Genomic DNA, 26,058 nt, shown 5'->3' on the forward strand with positions numbered 1-26,058 from the left:
ATCTATAAAGATAAGAGCTTCTTCATCGCTCATGACAATCGTCTAAAAAAGAAAAAGTTCACTAACTATACTTCATTCTTTCCAAGCCGTTCGTCGCTTACTTTTTGGTTAGGTTTTCGTTTAGACACACTGCTCTCACCCATTTTAATCGACCTGATGGATTTTGCGGCCTGTAATTGCACAAATTAAAAACTACTCTTTTTCACTTCATTAATTACAAAAATAACTTTCTGACTTACTTGAAACTACACAGCTTGAAAGACAAACCTGAACTGAAAAAGTACACAGTAATGTTCGCGAAGCCAGTTCTCAGAATTTTTGGGAAATGAAATGGGAATTGACGGCATGTTTTCGTTGGAGCTGTTGGTTGTTGACACATTGGAAACAATTTTGGAGTAAAATACTAATTTTCTTTGATAAAATAATACCTTAGTTGTATTGAACGTAAAACAAAGTTTTTGGTTGCATGCATATCTAATACTTACTGTAAACATACTTTGTTTTATTCTTTCCACGGATGTACAATGATACGAATGTGCGTAAAATTAATCTCGCAAAAAAAAATCTATCAATCTTAACGCATCATTTGTATCATATAGAACGACTCGATTTCATTCGATTAGTAGATTTGAACAACAGAACATTTATTTTCAAACATTGTTGAATATTTCACTAAAATCGTAGGACGTATGACCGAAAAGACTACACGCAACTCTATGTTTAGGTATTCAACCCCGTTTACAGTATGCTTGCAGATGTCATGCCAGGTTTCTGTCATTTGACAGTCACCTGCGTATCAGCCATACTCCCGGCGATGCCGGGAATGGTGAGTATGGTAGTGAGTATGAAAATGGGTGCCTGGTGAGTATGATGAGTGTCGGAGCACCTGTCAATCATCATACTCACTACCATACTCACTACCATACTCGCGTCGTGGAAGGAGCCCTTCACTCTTCAGTATAGTGAGACGATAGATGTTTGAATTGCACGGTAAACAATTGTTTACAAATGTAATTTAAAAAATTTAGAGTATTCGATGATGTTTTACTGCATTTTTATTAATTAATTAATTATTTTTTTTTAATTTAAATATGGACAGTATAAACCAATCGAAAATAATACAAAACTGTTCATTATGTGTTTGGAACTAATTTTACAGGATCAACGAAAGAAAATTGCAACCTCTTCGTTTTGTGGAATATCTCTATCCAGTTTTAAAGGACAATTCACGGCCCAAATAGTACAAAATATGCGTTTCGGATGTATATTGACGCAACCAAAATATATATCACGTAGAAGTTCGATTCACAGCTTATTATTTCTCTTTATTTAAAACACAAATCAGTCATCCGTGGATAAAGATTTCCCTTTCTTCTGCTTCATTCATATTTTTTTCTCCCTTTTTGTAACACATCACTTACGGTCTCATTTTAAAAATCACAGCTAAAGAAATAATCCTCTTCGAAACTGTTCAATAGTTTTCTTAAACACATCAAATGAAAAAGGACAATTTGAACCGATAAAGTTCTACCCTCCCGTTAGTAGTTCGACCGATCATCTCCGGTTGTCTTGAGTTTCGATAAAATAAACCTTCTTCCTTTCGAACGGCACAACGCAACGGTACGGTACCTCCACATGTGCGAACATTGCACCGACAGTTATCTAATACTTAGCGAGTAATAATATATTTCATAATTAAATGTTTTTCCTTCCATCGGCGAGTGTTGAGGAGCAGTGTCTCCTATGAAGTCATCTTGAGGAATTGAAGCGGAAGACACTCATCGGCGATCGAGGCGGGATTGAGATGCAGACGATCTCCTGCTTACACAGAAACCATAGTGGTTGGGGCGAGGGCACTGCGGCGACGCGGATAGTAAAATTTAACAGCATCCATCCAAACCAACCCCTACCAGACGTTCTCCTCTCGCCGACATCCATTCCGGAACCTGCCCCACCGTATCGTTTGCAATTTCGCCGTCTCCTACGGCGGGCTTCACCGAAAGCCGAGAAAATCGGTTAACCGATCGTTCAGTGCGTCCAGCCAGTGAACGGTTCCTTTCGGTTTGCTGTTGACCTTAAGCTCGTTTGTCGTATTAGCCGGTAGATATTCCTCGTTTCGTATACAGAAGTAGCTCGTAATTGTTGCACGACACATTGGACACCGGTCCAGTTTGGCTGTTTGGGAGGTGGGGAGTAAGAGAGGGGGAAAAAAAGGGAAAAGCGAAAGGAAAGAGTGTGAGCAGAAAGAGCGAAAACGCAAACGAAACGGTAAATTGAAGTGCGTAGAGGTCTAGGCAAGGCGGAGGTCTCGACCTTCAATCCGTTGAAATTGAGCTGGTAAAAAGGTCACACGTTAAGCACACACCGTGATGCTTAGGAAAAGGGCCAACAAGGGGCTTACTCATTACTCGCGATTAGCATCGATACACACACAAAAAGGGGGTGAGTGTCTATTGTACAAAATGTAAATAGGAACTAATTATGTATGGTGGTTTGCTTTAAGAGGCCACAATTGCATAACAAATCGATGTTAGGGAATGTTAAAAGAAACGTGTGTTTTTGCATGTCGGCTGTTCAATTAGATTTCGAAAAGTTGGATAGCGTCGACCTTAGGACCAACTTACAGAAACAAACTGCACAGATGCACGTATGTCGGCACGGAAGCAGCGCACGGGACAGTGGGAAGTAATGGCACACGACGCACAGTTGCTCTCCGACCGGGCAGTCCCGGGGTGCCGAGTCGGAACAGAGCAGCGGCTCGTTGTTCCCGGCACAGGCCACCGGTTCGGCGAGTGAAAGTGTTCCGGTCGGGACACCACTGCTTGCTCCGCTACTGCCACCACTACCACCGGCACCACCATTGTTCGATCCTCCAGCACTGGTTGCCGTTGGTCCGCCACTTCCTTCGTCCGCCGTCATCGGATCACCGGTGGCCAGGTACAGTTGCTGTAAAGGAAACGAAAAAAAAAGTACCAGAATGGTTAGTTGCAAAAATGGAAAATACATTACAAGTGGAATATACTTTTCACCCAAAAAATTCCCCATTTAAAAAAAAAGTCGGAACTTCATTCGATAAATTTACCATTAAATCGTATTTTTCATTTTTTTAATAAAAGTGTGCCAGAAATTCATCTTTTATCACACATTATACCAATTGATCTCATATATATATACATACAATGTAATTGTGTAATTCTTCCTTTCGAAAATACGGTATTTACCAACACAAACTTTTTTACATTATTAAATCATTAACAATCTTTATATCTGCAGTTTTACAAACAAAGAAGATGAAAGAACCAGATGAACACATAGCATTGCCATAGTGGAGAAATTAGTTTCTTCCTTATGGCTCCCCCGATCCGTTTCCAGCCGGATTGGTGTTTCATTTCATGCAGTTTCTTCAACAATTTTCGCTCCGAACCGACCACTGTGACCTTCGGTAACGCAATCGACCGAAGAACCAGAATCGAAGTGGTTCTACCATTCGATTTCCTTTCGCGAGTTGCGCACCCGCGACTTGTGCGTTTTTCGTGACCACGTTGCTGATGGTTGGCCAATCGTTTTTCCAATCCTTTCGAGGAGTGGTCCAAGGGTGGGTGTGTGTGTGTGCAAGAGGAGAGCTGTTCCTTGTCACGGCTTGCCTAAAAAACCGTCTCCATCCGCCGTTAATGAACCGTGCGAACCGACCGTGCACAGCAAGCCTCTTATACCAAAGGCTCGCGGGCGAATAAATAGATAAAGTGACACTGGCCGGGGGTGATCGAAAACAAGATACAAAAAAAAAAAACAAACAGCATGGCACCCTACTGATGGAGCCTCATGGTGGTAGTAAACCGGTATTTCGGTGTATAGTAGTTACCGCCAGCAACGAGTTCATTTATCTGCCACATTTACGGCACATTCAACTGCACGGCTCGGTGTAAATAAAACCAGTCAGCTTTCGTCCAGTCTATTCAGCCCGGTACCTGCCGTCCGGTGTCCGTCTTCACGCACCGAAGTGGCGAAAGGCGCGGATAGCAGCGAGCATCAGGCCTAGTACTCACCCATCCATGCGCTTTAACTTGGAAGCATAGTTTCGCTAGCCATGTATGCGATAGGACTGCACTTTCTGGTTGGCAGCCCGCTGCTCGTGAACAGAAAATGTCACCTACACAAAGCTGATCTGGCACGGAAGTTTTTAATGAATCTCTTCTCACGATTTAACCATCCCTCATCAGTGCACGTACCCCGATCCCGTACAGAAGCGATAATCTACCGTCTAAGCCTGATCTCTTAGCTGACGAGGTAAGTTACCATCGCTCTGTGGTTGGCCACATAAGACTATCGACACGCGGTGCCGCGGTCTGTGGAGGTGAATCGAACGGTGAAGGTCGAGTCTGCTCTACGCGAGTCTGGTCAACTCTGGTGCGATTGTGCAACCGACACATACCGCGCGTGTTTGTTCTAACCGAAATTCCGCTAGCCAATTAATAACGCTCAGCAAAGGGGTCATAGGAGAGCAGAGAGCGAAGCGAGGGCTTTAGGCGAGGGTTTCTGAACCCATTGTAGTTGCCCGGTTCGAACGGCTTCTTGAGGAGCGTACGGTGGTGGTTTCTTTTTTTTTCGCGAACGCTACCCCGAGGTTCACGCCTAGCAGCAGTATCACTTCCAGTTCTTACAGCATCCGAGACAGCACACGGCTTACGTGCCCGTTAGCCTCAGCCCCATGAGCGGAGGCACGAGAATTACCAGCGTTTTCCCACTCACCTTCAGACAAGACAGTTGACCGCTCGCTTGCTTCAGATACTGCGCCAGAATCGACGTCGGTAGCGGGCAGACGGGGTCACGCAGGTGGACGACATTCACCAGAATCACCTGTGTGGGGGAGAAGTAAAAAAAACACGCATGAAAAATTAAAGTATGAAACCATCCTGCAAAACCAATAGATCGTATGTCGCAAACACCGCTAAAGCTAAAGACAAACCACAGGTAGAATACGTGTGTAACAATATTCCTCCTATCTCGCCTAAAGCATTCAGATACTTTTTAGATATTTTTTTCAACATAATACATTATACGATTTTTATACCTATTTCGCTTAAAAGTTTTATTGTTGAGATATTTTATTTTACAACCTCGGACATAAATAAACCTAAGGCTCCCGAAAAGACCAGGTGACAACTTTATGTGTATTAAATGGTTCCAGTTTTACGATTCCTGCCCATTGGTATAAAACATTAGTTCCGTGTGAAAAAAAAAACAAATCGCTTTGGTGCAAAATGCCATGCACGTTGAACAAAGCTGGCAACTTTTTAATAGAAACGAACTGCGTGCTGTACTTTAATTGCATTTTCTGTTTGGCACTTTTATGATTGCCATAGGGAAGTCAATTAGTTGTAATGTTGAGCTTTACTTTTTTATGGCTGAAATTATTTCCTTTATCAGCCGAACGTGTTGTGGAATGACCCCCTATTTTTTTACTTCTTGAATTTTAATTTTCGGTAAAGGAATCTATTGCAAACAATGGAATGAACTATAAGATGTTATATTTTATTAAAACTCACATGCTGGGTTTGCCCACAATAATGGTATGACATTTTCAGCTCTAGCTCGTTTCCCATTCTCAGTGTAACGAGACCACCGTTCGATATTCTGATCGGAGCGACACCAACTGTGATCTTCTTATCTCTTTGACGTCAACCGGACGGGGCTGGTTCGCCTGGTGAACAAACATGGCGAGAGTTTTATCGAACCGCACACTGAACGATTGATTAACTGTGGTAGCGACTGGTCCTCGCCGACAGCCAGATCCAAATCCGGTTACATCCTGAACCGTGGACCCTTTCGCAGCCAAGACTAATGCTCCCGCGGGGGTCTCCCGGCGCAGTTAATCTGATCTGGTACAGGATTCCGAAGGATGGCGCACACAAAAGTAGAGATTGAATTTTGCGACCCATTCTGTGTGGCGGCAAACAAACCAACAACACCACCCAAACAATTCGGCCATAGAAAAATAAAAATAATCACAAACACACAAATCGAAAAGCACACCCTCTCAGCGGGCAGTGGGCACAACCCCCGCCCGGTGATCTCTGCCCCCATATTCGCGCATTCAAAGCACGACGACGATGGTTATGAACGTAACGTTTCCGCCGCTTGAAATCTGTAGCCGGCGGTTGTCGAGTGGGACGCTCGTACAACAAACCGGTTAACCGATCTGTGACGTACGCATGATGCTCACACAACCTCTGACGGTTGCCGCGAAGGGAGGGAGGGAGGGAGCAGACAGCAACCTTTTGATGCCACTCTGCAGAATATTATAACATCATTACAGGTACGTACGAGAGTGTGGGCCTTGATTTCATGTTTTTTTTTATTTGCGCCCCTTGAAAGCAGCTCCAAAATTATGGTGAAATTAGGAGGCAGAAAGAAAAACCAGCATGCATCACCCGTTTGCATGTTGCCCATGTTGTTGAGATGAAGTGAGGCGGTACTTTCTTTGGCACACGCAACACGGGTTGGGGTTTTTGTTGTTTCCGACTTTCATTTACGCTCGCGACAAGATTGCGCGACGAATTATTGCTTCTCTCCCGTGCCCGGATCTTACTGACTAAGTACATTTGGGGGGCTGAGGAAGTGGTTATTACCCAACGATCCGTGTTAAAGCAATCGATTTGAATGAAAAGAGTAAAAGAAAGGTTGAAGAAAAAAAAATCACAAAATCCCCAAGCACAATTTCGTTTTTCAAGACGGTTCCACGAACACGGTTCCTCCGGTAGTCGCGGGACGTACGCAGAGAGAAAGTGAAACCGATCGCAAACGCAGCGTGTCATGAGGTGAATCCTGCGGTACCGGGATTTGAGCACAACAAAACATACTTGTTGACCTGCGGGACCGCAATCCGGTCGTATGCGGCGAGTGAAAGTCCATCCCGAGGACGTGCCGATGATTGGGAGAGCTCCCGGACTCTCCGCTTTTCAGGGCGCTCATCAACCGCCCCCGGATCGTACCATAATCATCGTCACAATCAGCACCGACAGCGACGCGTGTGTCGGTGCGTCATCAATTTGCACGGCCAGGCGAGCATGTTTTGCAAAGTGTACAACCGGGCCCTGGCGTGGTGATCTTCGGCGCGTTTTCCCAGTTTTCTGTCGGCGGTGTTTGTAGGACACCGAGGCTGGCCGGCCATCGGTGGTGTGCACCCGGGTGTACTTTGCGGACCACCAGATGAACTTTCCCTAAGGGAGAAACTTTCACGTTGATTGACGGTTTCTTTCTTCTCGCCTGTTGGGGCCCGCCGTTGGGGTCGCTTTCCCGGGGAGTATTTGTGCTACCATTCCGCTTTCCACAAGGCTCGGGCCCCGGAGAGAAAGAGGATTTGATTGAGCAGCCGGCGGGGACGGGGGAGGCCAGTCGGATGACAGAGCGATGACCTATTTTGGCTGCTTTATCCGTAAGCAATTAATCATTCGGTCACAGTCGACACAGCTGCGATCGAGAGCTAAAACTGAATAAAAAACACGTTGGAATTTGCCGTGAGAAGAGACCAGCAGATGAAGGAGTCGAAAATCAATTCATTTACAATCACATCTTTTTGGTTTACCTTTCTCATAAACCCGATGAAAGGTTTAAGGTTCCCGGAGCACACAACAACAAAAAGGGTCATTGTGTCACGGGATGGTAGGATGATGCTACCGTCACGCGGCCGAAATCCGCGATCGTCGTGACACAACGGGTACACGATTACGCAAAAAGAAATGTGCCGATCGTAAAATCTCTCCCATGGCGCTCTGCCCGGTTTCCTACTTCCGCGTACCCAACAAACCTGGCAAACGGTACGACCGGCGTCCAGCGTTTTCGCGTGCTTGCGCGCGGCCACATTTGGGGATCTATTTACATAAAAACATATTTATTCAGACCCGAGCCAGCGGCGGCGCTGGCGGTGGTGAGAGTCATCTTCCGCCGTGGCCGTATGACACAGATCATCTTCTTCTGCGCGCGACGACGACCAAGCGCGGGAAGGAGGAAGGAAGAAAAAAATAAATCACCCCCATACGTGGTTTTTGCAAATTTGACGACTAGCAGGATCCCGCCAGCCCCCCGTGTTTGGAGACGCCTTCCCTTCCCTCCCTTCGTCCCAAACCTGGAGTATTTGTATATGAAAATGAGGAAACAAACCATCATTGTTACGTAACACTCTCCTGCCGTGCGCATCCCCCAAAAAGTGTTATTCCACGCCACGAAAGCAACACATCGATGAGAAAAAAAAACAGGTAAATAAAATAAATCCCCAAATCTAGGACACTATTGGCCGACTATTGATTTTTGCACACGACAGCCACAAGCGGTGGCATTTCCGAGAACAGGTCGACGGAAAGGGAAACCACCACGTAAGGCTCGGGCACTGGGAGCTGGTATTACTTAACCGTTAATTTATGCACACCGGCCCAGATGTAATCGGGGAAAGGAGAAAGATTGGGAAGACATACACAATTTACGGAACGGAAAGATCAATAAACACCAGCACAATCGGCGGCCGGGATGCCACCAATGCGTAACGTAATCATCGGTGTTGTGTGACAGCGTCGATCCTTCATCTGATACTAGAGGATAATCTCAGCTCCGGTGAAATAATTCCCTCTCGGTCAATTTTAATTCAATAACCCAACAACAGATGACAATAACGGAGGAACTTAAACATAAAGAAATAAACAAAGCAATAAAAAGAAAGCTTTACTAGCTTAGTAACTGCAACGATTCTGTTGTATGCTTAGAAGTAAAGATTTTCATACAGCAAGACAAATAATGAGGCACTTGAGTTCCTTTCATGTCCAAAATAAGCAGCTGCTTTAGGCCCTCTAGTTTTCAAGAGTCCCTTCCTTTTAGCCCATGTTTTACTAAATTTTAATGTTGGAATTATTTTTATTATTTTGTAACAAACTTGCTTGTTTCATTAAATGCGTGATGAATTTATGAATTTACGTTCATGAATGAATGTAAATGAAGAACACTATAATGCGAAAATGGTCCAATTTATCATGAATTATGTTTGATGCAGAAAAGGTACCGTGGTTTTTAGGCAAAAATGTATAAGATTGAACACTTGCCAATTTGGTACATAGAAAATGGTATTCGTGGAAAATGACTATCCTGGAAAGTTATGTATGGGTTCGCGTGCACTAAGCCACACTTTTGGCAATGAAAACTTTTCAATGGAATAACATTAAGCAAGTTGTAGTTTAATTTAAATTTGATTCCTTATTAAAAATGTGCAGTTTGAATTAAATTTAAATTGTTTTTGGGACCCTTAATTTATAGCTACGTGTGGCCCTTACAACGCTTAATCCGCCTCTGCCTTGATACATGGATCATGAACAATTAATCCGGATCAGCACTGACAATACGGTAGCAGGCAATCAAATAATATGCAAAAGAGATCCTCGGGAACCCTTTTTTGGAGAAATAGTGCTAACTTCTAACAAAACCTAACTTTCCTCGAACCCGGATGGTTCGATTCTGAAGCCACGCTTTAACAGTCACGTACGCAAATCCAAGGATGCTTCTTCTTGATCGTTTGATCGTGGGTTGCCTACCATACAATGTCGTCCCATAGCCCGACCCACTACCACTTACCGTCTCATCGGGATGCAGCAGCTCGTCCGGTTCGGTTTCGCGAATCATAAACACCACCAGTGGGTAGGCCAACCGCGGGGGAGCGCCCAAGATCAGCGGTGGCTTCGGGGACTGTAGCGCGATTATGTGTTCCGAGTGCGGCTGACAGCATCTGTTGCCGGTGGGTGGGGAAAATTCGGGCGCGGGGTGTTGTTTTGATTCGGCCATGGAGAAAGGAAAAATATCGAAAAAAAAAGGATAAGTTCAACAATAACTGAAAAGGGCATTCACTTCTGGAACGGTAATAAAGTTTGCGTGTTTGTTTGTGGCAACACCTCAACGAGTCAAGCTTTAAAAATAAACTTGCCAACTGGTTCCGGCAGGTTCTGGTGGCGCTCGCGTTAGATTACTTTCCCCTCCCCCCGCCACTACACTGGCACGTTTTGGGGCGTTCTTTTACTCTCCATCAGATCCTCCGCGGTTCGACCTAACGCGAGCGGCGGTTCGACGGTTTCGTCGATTCTTTGTCGCACATTTTTCGAAAGAATTTAATTTTCGACATTATTCTTTATCGATGTTGTTGTTGCCCTCCCTTTGGTGTGGGGAACAAAACTGGTTTTTTGACCACACGCTAAAGAACTACAACGGAGCATGGGCGTTTCGCTTGGGCAGCTTTTCTGAACGACGAACGACACACTAATCGAAATAATTAGCTAGATGACATTTCACATTCCGTCCGGTTCGGCGGGGCCAAAATAGGAAAAACTAGTCAGCCGCTCTGTGAACGATAAAATGCATTGCGTGGTCTGCCCAACTAGCCAACACCTACTATCATCCACCACGAAAAGGCGCTCGCGTTCCAACCACCAAGAACCCGCGCGGAACACGCTTGGTCGAAAATCTTAAACAAGAAAAATAATAGTAAACATCGGGCACATAGCACATAGGATGGCGGAATCAAGAGTGAAGTCAGACCTTACGTTAGTTGCCAGTTGCTGACAGTAGCTGGAGTCGACGATGAGCGAGCTCGACGCCTTCCGCAGATCGTTCCAGGTGCGCCACAGCGAGACGTGCAGCTCCCGGATCGAAACGCCCCAGAACGCCTGCAGCGAGTACCTCACCTGGCTGGACACCGCTAGACGAACCTCTGGAAGTGGTGAACATGAAGAAAACAAATGAATTAGACGGTGTGTTTATAGACGGGTACGCTACAAAAGCCGGAAGATTGTTTAAGATGACGGTTATGAGGAAGTTTGCACGCGCCATTGAGGAGCTGGAACTTGAATCGACCATCGTCGATCGGCGAAGAGGGGGAACGTTCTTCCGCCCTGCTTTCGCAATGCTCTATCCGCGGCCTCGTCACGGGGCCACCTTTGCGACTTGACCTGACGTTTGCTTTGCAAGTGTAAGCGGTACCTTGAGCAAGTTTGCAAATGCGACCCCACCGGTACCGGCTTCACCTTTGTCCGGCCGACATCGCAAGACCAGCTGGTCCGCTAATGGGTATCCCTATTTCGAAATACGCGCAGGTCAAAAATGCCAAGAGTCACCTTAGTCACCGGAAAGTCGCCGGTTCTAAGCCGTAGAACTTCTCACGTGATGCCGGTCACGTAGATTCGCTCGTTCGCGCGGTTCTAAGCTCAAAAACTGGAATGACAACTTAGCGCACCACCACCTCACCCACCCGCCTTTCGGTGCGAATAATCTTCGCCACCCCCGTTCTGGTTCGCGCTAAATAACGCTTGAGATGTTGCAATTAGTTGCGGCACGCTCCCCGACGGTGCCGTTGGGGCCATTTATCAACCGGGACGGCAGGGTTCCGGCCGTATTTATCTGATGACTCAAAGCTGCCGGCGAGTGGATGTTGTCGTGCTTGAGATCTCAGGAAGAAAGGTTATTTCCAGCGCAGCCTCCGGGGGGGAGAAACTTCAGCTGGGTGCATGAGCAGGTTAGAAATCGACAGTGGATCAACCACCATCGACTCGAGCAGGAGGTTGAAGTTGGACAACAGTAATTTGTGGCACATGTTGCCGCTTGTTTACAATGAGACCGCGCCGTTCATCACCCCATGCACCCGGCGGACGAGGCTAAGGTTAGGTTAGCAATCGTCATCGGCCAGCAGCGCTTGCAAGGTCTTCGAGTTGATGAGCTCTCGTAAAGGGCACCATTGCTTCTAATGTTCGCTTGCAAATGCTGCCGCCTCTGGACACATTTCATTTGCGATCACATTATTGGGAATGGGCAAAAACGGCCTCTACTAGCACAACTGGCTTTCCCTGTCGTACTTCATACGTTGGTTCGCCTGCGCAACGAGAGTTTAACGATCGTTACCTTCCATCCGGTGGCCTTGTCACTGCACTTAAACCTAACGGCGGACAGCCAAGAAACCTCTCCACGGACACCGTTAATCTATCGGGCCCCGAGTAATGCTCTTGAAACCCGACTCCCCGTACGGGAGATGAAACTTGGTTGTGGTGCTGACCAGGCACGATCTGGCGCGCAAACGTACGTGCATACAACAAAGACGCGCGCCACACCGACCAACACTACATCGACTTCCAGGAACCTCTTATCTGGGAGGGTGGTTCTAATCAAAACGCGTTTATATTCAAAACACATTCGGCGCAACGAACTGGCGCAGCCATGGCGTTAGAGTAAAACCGGAAAAAAATCTCCTCCACCCCGTCGTCTGTCCTCTTTTGGAGTCCAACCCAAAAATAAAAATCTACGCTGGTTCTGAATGTTACACATTGACGAATTTGCGAAATCCGTGAAAGTTCAAAATGTGCTAAATGTGTGGCATTTCATCAACAAAGCCCCATCACGGACGTGGTCCGCATTCTCGGACACGGCTTTCGGAAGGGCGGACAGGGCAGTAAAAAACGAATGTGTGATCGACCCATTAGCACGGGTATGAATTTGTGTTTAAACTTTTCCGTCACCGTTGATCTAAATATTTACACATCTTCCAGAATAAATTCTTCTTTTGTGATTATCACAATATTGTTGTGAAACTTCGAATGCAATTTATGCTTGCACACAACCGTCGTTCCGGGGCTACGATTGAATGTTACTCTACTACCCAAATAGGGATGATGAATGTAAACATTAGATTTTATTATTTGCAATAATCACAGATCAAATTGATTATAATATCAAAAGCTATCTTTGATGGTCATTTGAAAAATCAACACGTTTAAGGACGTGTGCAAAGCTCTACCGTGAAAGCTTGGCGAAATTCTTAAAATCTTTCGAACTTGTAAAAATCTGTTATTACACATTATTTAAACAAAATCATTATTTTATTTACACTTTTTTTAACCAAACCAATTTACACATGTTTGATAAATTTTGGTGAATAAATTTTGTTTGAAAAGAAGTTTTTAAGAAAGACACTAAGTTATCGTTGAACTAGTACAAAAATAGGAATACCTTTACTTTTCCAATAAGACCTCTTATACATTTGAATAATTATGTTAACGACGTTTGTTTTGGATGATCATAATTTTGAGGGTTTTGTATAATTTTAGGGGATTAAGTTGTACACTAGCTCATCGTTGATAAAATATCTACCAATCTACCAAATGCATAAACATTACGGCTATGGTTGGAGCCAGTCTTTGCACTAGTATCTGTACCTGTGACCAATCAATTTATAAAAAAATAGAATTTATAAGAAATTCCTACTTCCTCGGAACCTATTTTACTTCCTAAAATGAATAAAAACCACATCCGTTGAAACTTACGATCCAGGTTTGCCTACGCTGGGTACGATTCGTTTTACTGTACCGATTAAAACATTAGGGTTCTCCGAATCTCCAAGGCAATTCGCCAAATGGGATGACTTTTAATAAATCAAACACCTTTTAGGATATATTCGGGTCAAACTTGGTTCAACATATTTTTAGACGAATGGCAGATTTAAATTCAAATTTCTCGACGAAATTAAAAACTCCAAAGTCGTGCAAAACTATCAAACACCCATCGGATGATTGATGATATTTAAAACGAATCTTATGCCCGCCGCTATCGATGGGCCACATTCCTGTGACCAAATCGCGCTCTCGATTCCTTACCGTCAACCAGACCAGCTTTTTGGGTTTAAGTTTAAGTTCGCTTAGCTTCAAACAAACGGTTCCAAGGACGGTACACACCGGGAGAACGTTTTTGGCGCACATTCACTTTCACGCTGTCGAAAAACTATTCTCCACGGTTTACGGGGTTGGCGTGCGTTAAAATATTCCGCACTTCGCAACGTGCGCGCCACACACCACATTAAGGAATATTAAGTGAATTGCACCAAAAGTTCTAGTAAAGAGCAAAAGCTAAATTGGTTTTACCATTCACTTTGCCTTTCTTTCTCGGTACCGGTCAACAAAACACGAGCATGTGTTTTATGATAGCGTGAACTTAAGTTTGAATTTCAATTATCAAACGCACCCCTCAATTATATTGCCCCAATAAAAATTCGATTGATTTTGACGGTTTAAAGCCAACCGTGAACGTTCTTTGATGCGGTGTACATGTTCCACCCCAGCTGAGTTGATCGAGTCGGAACAGATTGGTTAGAACTAAGCACCATCCTCCTTTCCCAGACCCTCCCATTCTTTCGGAGGATACTTCAAGAATCCTACGAATTGTTGCTGCAATTGACACACCTGGCGAACCGGCGAGCCAACCCTGGAAGGACATCGGAAAAAGACGAGAAGCAAAATAACTTACCATCGAAGGAATTGTTTCCCGCGTCGAGCAGCCGAAATGTGAACGGTATGTGGACCCGGGTCATTTTCAGCCGCGGTACGTGCACGTTGTGGTTCTGCTGCGCTACGTTCGACGGCCTCAAAACGTCATCGGCCTGCACCCGGAGTATCACGGCGGCCCTGGAATTGTACATGTTTGAGTGAGGCAAAAAAGAAAGAAAAAGAAGGCAAAAGATGTGACAAGCTGTACGGTGCAGCATGAGGGTGGCCCGCGGTGTGAACCGTGAAGGAACCGACAGGGAGAAAGGGAGAGAGATAGAGAGATGGAGACGGAGAGAACTGTGGATACCGCGATGCTGCCGGAGGGATTGGAGTTCGGAACGGCTCTCTTCCGATCGTCGTCACCGTCGCGTCGCGATCAAGCCGTGCGCAAGTGGAAGAACCGTTAAAGAAGGTCCACAACCAACCATGGCCGATGACGACGGCGACGACCTGCCACGCTCAGGGCTGCACACGTCTGCATTTGTGTTTCTATCCGCTCTCCTCCAGCTCGGCAACGGTGTTCTCAAGCCCTTTCTTCTACAGACTCCACCTCGCTGGAGCTTGTCCTCGAGCGGCGGAGACGAAATGCACACCATGTCTCTACCGTGTGCCCCACCCTCGGGTTCAGGTGCGACCTGGCGGCCATCTGGATCTCCGTCGCGCGTCCCTCAGCACTGTTTACCGAACCGTACTTGCCGCCGCGAGACTCGACTTCATGTGGCGCTTGCCGTAATTGATCGTGCCAACAGCAAGATCTGGGGATCTCCCGGGGCGACGAGAGGACACGGCCCGAGCGACACAGACATCGATTGCTTCACATCAGTCTGCACAACAACTGCCATCCGTCCGTGTGGAAGAAGGGGATAGCCATCGGCGATGAGAACGGCGGACCGATCTTAAGGCGAAAGATTGCGAAGCAGAAAGGAAAATCAAATCAACTCCACGGTCTCCGGTGACGCTACCGATGAGACTCACCGCAAGTACCGAGCCAAGATCTGGTCCCAGCAGCCCAGGAGTGCCTACGTGAGCCACGTGAGCCGAATATGGGGTGGTTGTAACGGAGGACGAAAGCCGGTCCGGGACGGTGATGTGCAGCATCCCTTCTAGGGGCAGTGGTGCAAGGGAAAAATGCAACGGTGGCGAAAACAAACGGCCAAACTGCAACGCACGCCACACTCCGTTTCGTCCCCGCGTGGACCTCGCGGGCTGGTGTGGCAATTCTGGTATGTGCTGGCCTGTCATCGACCCCGCGTTTGGCCCCGAGCGGCCCAAACGCCAAACTCCAATCATCCTCCACATGATGGTGTGCTAATGATTCATGCGATCAACCAATTGCCGCCGCCAACCCGCGAACCAATTGTCGATCAACCCCGCATCACCACCGTGCTTGTAACGAGTCATCACACTTCTACACCACCACTACCCACCCTCGGCGTATGTGCCCCCGTCATGCGGTCATGGGATGCCGAGCAACGGTTCTCGTCTGTCTCAAAAGTTGCAGTTAAAAGAAGTCTAGGGCAGTGTGCGATCATGAGGGAACGCTACGAACAATAAAAGCAAAAAAAAAAACGAACCAACAAGATAAATGAAAGACAAAAAAAACACAAATCGGCAAACAACGGCACAACACCGGTTTAAAAACCAAGTCAAGGCTGATGATCGCGACGGTTTGCGTGGTGTGCGTTTTGTTGTTATTTTATTTACCTTTTTACCTACTTGCGCGCGTTGGCTCTACTACAACGCCGCAGCTTCAACAACTACTTGGGTCGGTTCGGCATTTTGCCTCGCCAAATCGCGCATACAGCCTCCTCCCAAACCATCCCCCCCTGCCCTCCTCCACCTGGCGCCCAGCCTCGGACGAAGAAGTTGATCTCGACCGTCTCGGAGAGCACAATTGGAGATCACCACTTCGCCGGTCGACGAAGGCCCCCGAACCAATTGCACGCAAGTAGTTTAGTTCGGCCAGTTTTTATTCTCATTTTAATTTCTTTCGGCCTTGGAAGGAAGGTTGCAGCTCACACGTGTTTCGGTACCCGAAGGAATGTACGCGGTTTGATTACTATCTGTTTGCGATAGCAATCGTTGTGAGACCTGCTCGATGTGGGCCACCGAAAACGATGGGAAATGGTTGGGTATTTGCAGAGTTTCTAGCAGTAGGTTAAGAGTTCCACAGCTGCACACGGTGGAACATATCTCGTGGAACATTTTTTAAGAGGAGTTGATTTTCCCCCAATTCAATGTTCAAGTGTTTTTATTCCCTATTGTTTCTTTATGCACAAACAAAATGTGAATTTCCGATAACTCTATTGAGGTTAAGAGCTAAGGCGCCCCTATCTTATGCAGAAGAACCTTATTATCTGAGCTTCAAAAGGGAGTTCGTATACTTGACATCGAAACGAAGTAGAACTAAAAAACTCACCTTAAAAGAAAGTGCCTACATTTGATAAACGAAAAAAAATCGAAGAAAATAATTTTGAACTGAAGTGTAACTGCAAAAGCCAAACCGTTCTATGAAAAATATTTGTCAGCTTCCGGAAGTAATAACATAAAACGCTGCCCAAACTAGAAATACCTCTGGCGATACCGAAACACGAGCCTTAGTTGAAGGAATTTCCTAACAAACGACAACCAGACCTACCAATCAATTCGAGTCCAAACTGGGAATGTCCAAAAACTCAACCTACCTTCCCGATCCGAACCATTTCAATCCATCGCCTGTAGTACGATTAATTTACCATCATTATGGTATTCTAATGCCAAAGCGGGCAATCAAAAGCAGGTTTAGCTGGAGGGTAAATTTAAAACTTCCAGCAACCCCAGCACTCGGTAGACAATGTTTCAACCTGTCTGTATCACGCAAGGTCCACTCCCCACTATGCCTTATAATCCTCTATTGTGGGAGCTTCGCTGGTCTCCTCGGCTGTCGGATCGTCATGCGGAAGACAAGTCGTCCGGTGGACCATTTTTAAACATACACGAACGAACCGTCCGCGGGCCCTGCTACCCCCACATTTCCTTTGTCTTGCCATGCTCATGTCCAACATGTCGCGATCCTGTTACACTTTTATGGGCACGAACAGCCGTACGGTATGTGACGCTTTAATATTGCGGTGCTTCTCATTGTTACGCGGATAAAATCCCTACCGCAACCGAAAAGGAGAGTCGAGCAACCGGTCGCACAGTGGGATCAATCGGAGGAGCTGCACGGTTGCTTGGGCCCTATGTTAAGTTTACCCGTTGATAACTATTTACAAATTAAACATGCAAGACTTGTGACGATACCGTTCTTAGTTACAGTTCAATCTCGTAATCAAGTATCAACAACATTTTTAAGTTCTTACTACTGAATAGATTGGTTTAACTATACTTGGTTCACTCATTTGAAACTCATCGTCCACCGTTTGGCCCATTGTGCGATCGGACGCACTGTCGCAGGTCGGGGATAACGATGATAATGAAACTAAAAACGCCGGTTAGACGCCAAATCGGAACATCTTAGTCGCATGGTCAGCAGCATAAGCTTGTGCGTGCGCTGTGCGAATGTCGTCTAGCTGTCAGTGTCAACCCAGCACGCGTTCGGGCCCGCCAACGATTCCTCCAAACGCACCTCTTCTGCCGCCGGCCCCGGCTGGTGTGGGGGGGCGGCCCGCACCACGATGCAAGGGTGTTGGAAGTTAATTTATGCTACCCACGGTTTCAAAGCCAAGCGACCGCATGCCGTATGCCGGCCCAACAAAGCCGAGGATGCGAGCGAGATAGCGAGCGGAAGCCGTGTGGGTAAGGGTGCGTTGTTCGTAAGCGAGAGTTGTGAACAGGGACGAGGGATGATTAGCGGCGGCGGAAGGGCGATAATGAAACCGAAATGGAACATTACCGCTTGGGGACAATTTTTTCAAGGACGCCAGCAGCGGTAGTTTCGCAGTCCAGCACACGATCACGATCGGGATGGGTAGGTTGGGCCAAAAGAAAAAAAAACATCAAAACGGAGGATAAGTGCTGTCTTATCGCACCCGTTGTGCGTAATTTGCATGGCGAAGATGGCCGGGCGATAAGATGGACGTTTCCTTAAAAATTAATTCTGTTTTGCAGAATTTTAGCAAACCCTACCGTGGTTCTGGTTAATATTACCATCTATTCCAAATGTGCGAGAATGGAAAAAAATATGCTGATCGTTCAGACCCCAATGTGAAAATATTGGATTGGCCGTCGTTCGAGAAAAGGTTATAAAATTAGGAAAAGGCTTCGATAAGAAATATCATGCATAAAAATAAATTTTGGACCCGACCATTTTTGTGGGACGCACATGTAGATGATGCGGTCAAATAAGTCACCGGTCGACCAGAAATAGTTTTCGTGAGACAAACCTAAACCGACTACCATTTGGCTTCTCGTTATCAGAACTGTTTTGCATTGGAGTAAACATAAACTGGGGAGTAAGCAAATGAAGACAAAAAGACCGAAGGTATAACATATATTTAGTTAGTCGTCGGTCGTTAAAGAGTAGAGGTTAAACCGTTTATTCGGCGTAGAAGGCCCTCCAGTCCCCATCCCATTTAACCGGCTCCAGTTGTACAACGATAAGAAGGTGAGATGGTTTCGACTTCCTCCTTCAGACGATTATAGCCAGAGTCAATTGAGAATGTATCAGCCACATATTAGCATGTTTCAATCGACTGCATCCGTCTACATCTTAAGTTTCGCGATGACAACGAACTCGATTAAAATAAATGAATAAGTAAATAAATAAATTTAAAAACAGAACTAAGGAATGATGAGAAGGAAGAATAACATACCCGTGCCTGAACTGAAGGTAATATTGCTAATTTTAATTTTGATTTTTCTATCATCAATCCCATATTCTCAGCGGATGATTCTTGTTTTCAATATCGAGTCAGTTGCCAATTCCATGCCATAATAGAAACTTTAAATCGAAAATACCGAAGCTCTTCGTATAGTATAAACATGAACTCTAACGGAATTTCACAGTCATTCGAACAGAACTAGTGTTAGTTCTCATGCGGAGCGAGCTAAGAGGAATTTTCCAGTATTTCTTACTGGTTAAAGCCGGATTTCGACTTGATTATGCATAATTAACTTGTTTACATTAATCTTTCACCTCTTTTTTTTTTGTAAAATTCGCGTATGCAACCAACAGACTAGTCTAAACTTGACTTCCATACACATCTATGTCGAAATATGCTTAACTCCTGGGCTTAAGCAGTGGTATAGCAGAGAAAACCAACAAAGTGCCCAAATTCTACATGGATTTGAACAAAATATAAACTTAATCGATTTAATAGCTCTAACTATCGCGAACAGAGTTCAGGTTTTGCTGTCTGTCACAATATTTATAATGATCCGGATTAGGAAACAGAAAAAAGAATAAACTATCAACCAAATGCCCTGTGCTGTGGTGGTTGGAAACATATCGAAATTTTATAACCCTCCCGTATATGCTAAGCTGCTAGCGAACCTGTCCACTACTTCCGTGCATTACAATCGGTTGGTTGATATCGGTTTTTCTTTTCTTTTTTCTCCCGAGTTTTTTCCTCCATCTGCTCAAACGGATGCGAAGTCGAGCCAAGGTTCAAAACATCACCAACTCTGATACGGGAAAGGGAAACGAAATGTGAGGGGCCGAACAAAAAACACGTCAATAATACCGTTCTGTTCTTCGATGGCAGCAACATCGCGCCAACGATCGTCGGCGTCCGATCTTCGTTGTTGTTGTTGGATCGAAAAGCCGGTGGTTGATGTCACCGGCGGGACGGTGGACGAGGAACATGCGCACCCGCTGTGGGCGGCGGCGTAAGAAACTGCACGGCCCGGTTAGGTCCAGCTGTTTTTCGGCCGACCGAGAACATCTTTGCGATGATCGCGTTGGCGCCCGCGAGACACGCTTGCGTACCGTAGAGAACATTCTGACATTCTGGTTCTGGTTGGAAATTTCGGGGTTTGAAAAACAAGAAACACCAACCGGTTTCCAGCGCCACCCGAACGTATGAAAGATGCCTCCGAAATACATTTCGGGGCGATCAGAGAATCACCAAAAACCAATCAAACCTGAATACCACGATCGAGTAGAGGGATCTGTAGCGGAAGAATGAAATCAAATGCGACGGATCAAGAAGAAGGAGAGGGTATTTTGTAGTCACGAAGAGGGTTCGAAAAGGTCTCAAACAAACCCTTTTCTATCAACCCTTGAGAAACTGTCGGAAATCGGAAAGGATTGATGAATTTACGATACTATACCTATCGGGCTAACGGTACACAACACGCCCTGGCGTCCTAGACCTTCCAAATGACCGAAATCATCCAATAAAACATAGTAAGGGCTCATCGCATCGTTCGAGGAACCATAAACCGTGGCGATCAGCTCACGTTCCTTTGATGGACATAAAACAAACCCAATCAACAATATTCTCCTCGAAAGATATTCCTTTTAGTGATCTTCCTAAACTTTCGCTTTCTTTATAATCACCGCTGACACACACGCAAGCACATACAAAAATCCTCTCCCGTCTTGTGGATTGTTTCTATCTGATCTCCAACGTTTGCCATCTCACAGTCAAGGTTCCGTGTTTCCCTTTCCGGGGGGTCTGAGGAAAGTGAAACCGCCGGGAAAACCGAACACGGGAACGGGTGGTTGGAAACACTTTCACGCAGGCGGGTACTTACTTGATCAGAAACATGATCGTGGCCCCGATGCACACGATCACTGCCGTCAGCGGGAGCAGGTTGGTGATTTCCACCGCGGAAAACGCCAACGAACTGAACGCGCTCATTTTGCGACGTTTTCCTTTCCTCTTGGCCACACGGTTTTACTTTCAAATTCCACACTAGTGTTTTACACCGCGATCGTCGGAAGTTTGTCCCGTTTACCGTTGGGTTGAGTTTTTCTCTTTACTCCCTTAAGGGCAACCGAATAACAACTATATCGATGAGGAGCCGGACCTCTTGCGCGGACGGACGGATGGCACGCGCTGGCACAGACTCGTCGTAAGCCAAACAAGCTCATTCACCGCACGGCAGCACACGATCGAGATATATCGGGAGCGCACTACTCGCGCGACCGAAGAGGTGTATATATATTTAATTAAAAAAACAAACACTACGCCGAACTAAAGTACGCCCTGTCTTCTCCACTACTGTGCGGCTCGTAATCGTAACCCTACACGTCCGATGTATCGACGCTGGTGATGCAATGAATGGAGCGCGATGATCTGATCTCCTCGCGATGTGCGCACGATCGATGCGACGATCGATGTGACGATGGAACCGCGCGCGCGCACTCGAAAGCTCGAAAAGAGAAAGTAGCTCGAATTGAGATCGGGTTCGCGATCGCGAGATCGCGGCCGTGGCTCGGAAACGGCTCCGGGAAACGGCAAAACAACCCGACGTCTCGTTCCTGTCTTACTCCCGCAAACCGAACGGCCGGGGAAGGTAGCTGGTGGGGGGTTTGTTGTTGTCACTTTGTGAACTAATCTCGCTCGAGCTCAATGCTCGTGGTGTTTCCCTTGAGGTCGGTGGTTCTCGCTCACTCCCGGCCGAGCGATTGGGTTGTACTGACCACCTCGGTGGGGATGTGAAACCGTGGAAAACAAAACGCTCGAGGCATAAACGGTCGATGCGTTCTCGCGTTTCGCACCCGCAGGGAGAAAACTCTGCCGATAGATAATTTTCTTTTTGCAGCGCAACTTCCGACCGATGAACTTTTACGGCTTTCTTGTGTTCCGTTCCCGAGCTGTGGCGGTATAGGGTCCGCGTTCGTCACGATACACTGGAATGGAAAATCAAGTAGAGGATATGAGCAAATTTCATTATTTTCTCCAGGTGAAAAATTCGTAAAACCAAACAACGTAACGAAAAGCGCACGAAGCGTGGTTTCAGGGATGTCCAATTGCCTTATATTGGTTGTTATTGTTTGTTTTGAGTTTGGCCAGAAACTAAAAATCCAACACTACCGATTGTTCGGAGCAGGTGAGAGGAAATGATCCAACGCGGTTGACTTCACGCATAGTTGATTTTTACATATTTTTGTTTTGTGAGCGTGACTCATCCGAGTACCATCCAAGTAGTCTCACCTAGCAGCTGGCGACTGCCAAAGATCGTCGCTTCCTCAATTCAAACGAAACCTCCAAGCAAAAGGATACGCTCCACTGGTGCACAGCTGAATTCGCACGTTGCTTGTGCGGGCGTGAAGTCGCGGGAAAAAATAAAACCATTAAACGAAACACTGCACGCACAACTTCGTATCGTTGGCGACGTGATATTGCGACTATGTGGTGTGTGCGAGAACGCTAACCGGCGAATCGGTTCATGGCTTCCTCTCCGTACCAGCGCAGAAACTGAACTGAGTCGCGGCATGCTTAGCGGTGCGTGCGGACAGCACCTGGTCAGGGTGGGGCATGCAGCGACTCGTGTGACGTTCAACCCCCACCGGCTTTGCCGGCTACAAAGCAGTCACCACGTACTGGACCCCGGTACCGGGCAATCGGGTGCAGCAAACTGGAGCCGGTCTCGCGCACACGTCGCTGAAGGAATCTTACGATTTCCGTTGGTGGGGTCGCTTCGAACCATTCAACCTACTATGATCAGCACCACAAGCAGCGGCTGGCAGCACTAGCAGCAACACCAGCGGATCAACGAACGGACAGCACAAAGCTGCTCTTGGCAACAACACCAAATACCATCTACGAGCTAGAAGCACGACCAGCCCCACAGGCGTTCTCTCGCATGCTTGATTCAGATTTCGGGTGAGCTTTTTCTACGCCTTCTTCGTTCGTGAATCGCGATTAACTGAATGGTGAAATCTTCCAGCATGGTTGAAGAATGCATTCTTGCCAAGTGATTCGTGTGGTTCAGGGGGTACGAAAACAGACAGTTGAAAAAGAAAATAATAATTTATTTCATCTGTGAGTTCTTTCCCTTATACTCGATCGGTTTTCTGCGCAAAATGTTTGCAGTCAGTGAGTGTCGGATTTGTTCCGTCTGAACGCCGAGTTAACAAAAATCCGAACACCGTTTGTTAATCCTTTTGAAGAATATCATCGAGCAGTTGATGAAGCGATAAACGACTCAGTTGTATGGGATTTAAAACAGCTTCCGAAGAGTAAAGTTATATTCCTCTTACCCTTTTAATGGTTGGATGGACGTAGAATCAAACTAAAAATTCGTTCAGCATAATTTACCACAAAACGAATTAGCTAGCAATTAATGATCATATCTCCAAGTTATTACAGTTAATCTTGGTCTTAAAAAAGTGTCTCAAGTTAAATTTTTCGTCTTTTTATACCCAATAGCTTTTAGTCTTTCTAAATTATGTTTAGTTTAAAACGGCTTTTCTATGGTAAATTTCAACTCTTACAGCTTCTTATTATTGTAGGAAAAGATTTCATCTCTTAGATTTACGGAAGATATACTGAGCTTTTTTCTGAATCTTCTTTCTACGATGCGATTGAACTGATTTTACAACTTCTGGCCCAGTTCGAGAAAAGATTTGCACCTCACCTTACCATACCAACGGATCGAATAAGCAAGTATGTATTTTTTTGTTGTTTTGCTCAAAAGAAAGCAATGCCTTACTCGTTCTTGTTTGTTTGCCCTGCTCGTTTGGTTCCGGTGACGGACTTTTCGCGACCAGTATCCGGTTGTTAATGGGTACGTGTTGGCGCCATGAGCTCTATCTCTCTCTTTGACATCGCCAGCCGGTCGATGTAAATCTTCTGGTGGTGATCAAAATTCGAAATTCCTCAAAGGGTGTAAAAAGAACAAAGCAAACTAGAAAGGAGACGCCAGGTATAAGCCACCACTATCTACCTGATGCACGATGGCAAGTGGCATTATGTGCCACGAACAACCGACCAGCCTTAAAAAGTGCTAACACATTACATCATCTGCTAGGAATTTTAGGTTTGTATCGTCCGGAGGCACCCGATAGGACAGTTCACCGACTTTGCTGCCCCAATCAGTCTTATCTATTCCATTGACAAATATCAGAACATGTTTGAGCTGGTGTCATTTTTTGCCTTCGTTAATGTTTTGCTTAGAGCCAACATAGCAGGCACGGAACGGTTAACTAGATTGCGGTGGGAAGCGCTTACCACACAACCGGCCGCTTCTACTGTTGGAAGCATTTGGCCAGAAGGAAGGCCGTTTTCGTTTGCTAAGAAGTTCATTGATGCGTGTACGGTCTATATGCATAGCTTTATTTGTAGTTGCACAAGTACAGTGTCGCACGAAGGGCAGCCGTCGACGGTCCGTTGTGCGCGTCGAGTATCGCCTCCCGGAGAGTGTCCTTCAGTGGAGTGTGATTCTTGTTTAATTTTAACATCGACATTTTTGGTGGCCAGAGGCCCTCGTAAGCGTAGCCCTGCAATGGGAAAATATACCGCATTGCTGCTCCATTGCGTTCAACGGCAATTGGTTATTTGCGCCGAAGCTATCAAATTCAAGCGACCGAAAAAACACATCCATCAATCCTTCCCTTTCCGCTCGCAGCATCAGCTGTTTCTACGAACGGCCCATCGCTGTGGGGTGTGTAAAGCGACGCTACGAGTAAGAGAATCCCGTTGGCCGAAAATGACCATCTCATGCTACCCTTCCAATAGCACTATGCTACAGTATACCATTCCCGTTCCGGACCGTTTCGAAATTCGCCATTTATGCCAGCCGATGATTAGATGAACCGAAACACGAACGCGTCTGTGGGATAGAGAAAATTGCCAAATGTAGGGCATTGCGCCGTTTCTGTCCCCCGTCGATATGCGTCGTTCGTTTCCTCTTCGTCGTGACTGATCCACGAGCGCTGCTGGCTGGGAACCATGGAAACAACCGTAATACTAACAGTATCTTAATTTTTGCCAACTCCCCAATTTTAGTGTAGGAGTTTCTAACGTTTCCAAAATCGAGAGTATTAGTAAACAGGAACACATGGCAGCATTCCCGCGCAAGTGGGTGGAAGGAAGAAGAAGAGCGATATAAGGTCCGAATGCGTCCGATTTAATTTTGCCAAAAACAGTCAGGTAGTGTGTATCTCAACCATCAAAAATACTGTCTGCAACTCTTCATATGACTTTAGGTAAAGAAAAACAAGCAAGTATGCAAAGCGACTGCACCGAGTGAAATTGTGATTTAATTTTCTAGAACACCACCGAACAACCTTAAAATGTCACAGACTCGCTAGGCACCAGGCCACCCTCTATCAACACGACAATGTTCCCAAAGGTCACTGCATCGTTTGTCCGACTTACCGCATTTTACGCACCGCCCTGAGCAAGTGTTTCCGGAAAACCGCCAGCCACCTTATCCGTTTTTTATGCACAAATTCTTCGACACTATTCCTTTTTTATCGTTGCACAAACCGCAGGAAGCACAACCCGCCGCATACAAACTTCCTTTATTACTCACATTTGTTGTTTTTGTTTTTTTTTGCTGTACGCTGACAAACGAGCACGAGGTAATTGCATTCTCAGGTAGCATGATGGAAAATGATTTGACGTTTCACCACCAAACCAAGGTTGGTTGTTCACAGCAATGATTTTTCAGGTTGGTGCCAGTATGAGGTTTGAGGTGTGCGGTATGGAGTGCAATCCTCGTCGCATACCCGCTAGGCAATTTCGACCAAATCGTCCTCAAAAACGTCCTCCATGACACAAACATCGAGCAGTTTTGTATGGTGAGGAGGACAAGGAGAACGATTGCTCGAAAAACGTCCTCCTTT

At 46.0% G+C, this 26,058-nt stretch overlaps 1 protein-coding gene across 2 annotated transcripts; it reads right to left on the reverse strand.

The window, feature by feature from the left end:
- Positions 1 to 1,862: 1,862 nt before the first annotated feature.
- Positions 1,863 to 25,724, reverse strand: LOC131287205 (cell growth regulator with RING finger domain protein 1-like). Of its 2 annotated transcripts, none has more exons than XM_058316235.1 (7): positions 25,589 to 25,724; positions 14,317 to 14,474; positions 10,570 to 10,741; positions 9,616 to 9,766; positions 4,750 to 4,857; positions 2,625 to 2,946; positions 1,863 to 2,175 (listed from the first exon to the last, which is right to left on the reverse strand). In XM_058316235.1, exons 1-7 carry the CDS (start codon positions 25,591 to 25,593, stop codon positions 1,994 to 1,996), a joined length of 1,098 nt encoding a protein of 365 aa, XP_058172218.1. In that variant the 5' UTR covers positions 25,594 to 25,724; the 3' UTR covers positions 1,863 to 1,993. The 2 variants fall into 2 exon arrangements, with proteins under 2 accessions (XP_058172218.1, XP_058172217.1); XM_058316234.1 differs by lacking the exon at positions 25,589 to 25,724 and adding an exon at positions 21,015 to 21,218.
- Positions 25,725 to 26,058: the final 334 nt, after the last annotated feature.

This window comes from Anopheles ziemanni, chromosome 3 (genome assembly GCF_943734765.1).
Source record: "Anopheles ziemanni chromosome 3, idAnoZiCoDA_A2_x.2, whole genome shotgun sequence".
Taxonomy (NCBI): Eukaryota; Metazoa; Arthropoda; class Insecta; order Diptera; family Culicidae; genus Anopheles; species Anopheles ziemanni.

Excerpts from the sequence above, each read along its gene's own strand:
- LOC131287205 (XM_058316234.1), bottom strand. The coding sequence starts at position 21,121 with ATGAGCGCGTTCAGTTCGTTGGCGTTTTCCGCGGTGGAAATCACCAAC. Across the intron at positions 2,947-4,749 it reads GTCAACTGTCTTGTCTGAAG|CAACTGTACCTGGCCACCGG; the intron begins GTGAGTGGGAAA and ends TTTCCTTTACAG. Across the intron at positions 2,176-2,624 it reads CATCTGTGCAGTTTGTTTCT|CCAAACTGGACCGGTGTCCA; the intron begins GTAAGTTGGTCC and ends CCTCCCAAACAG.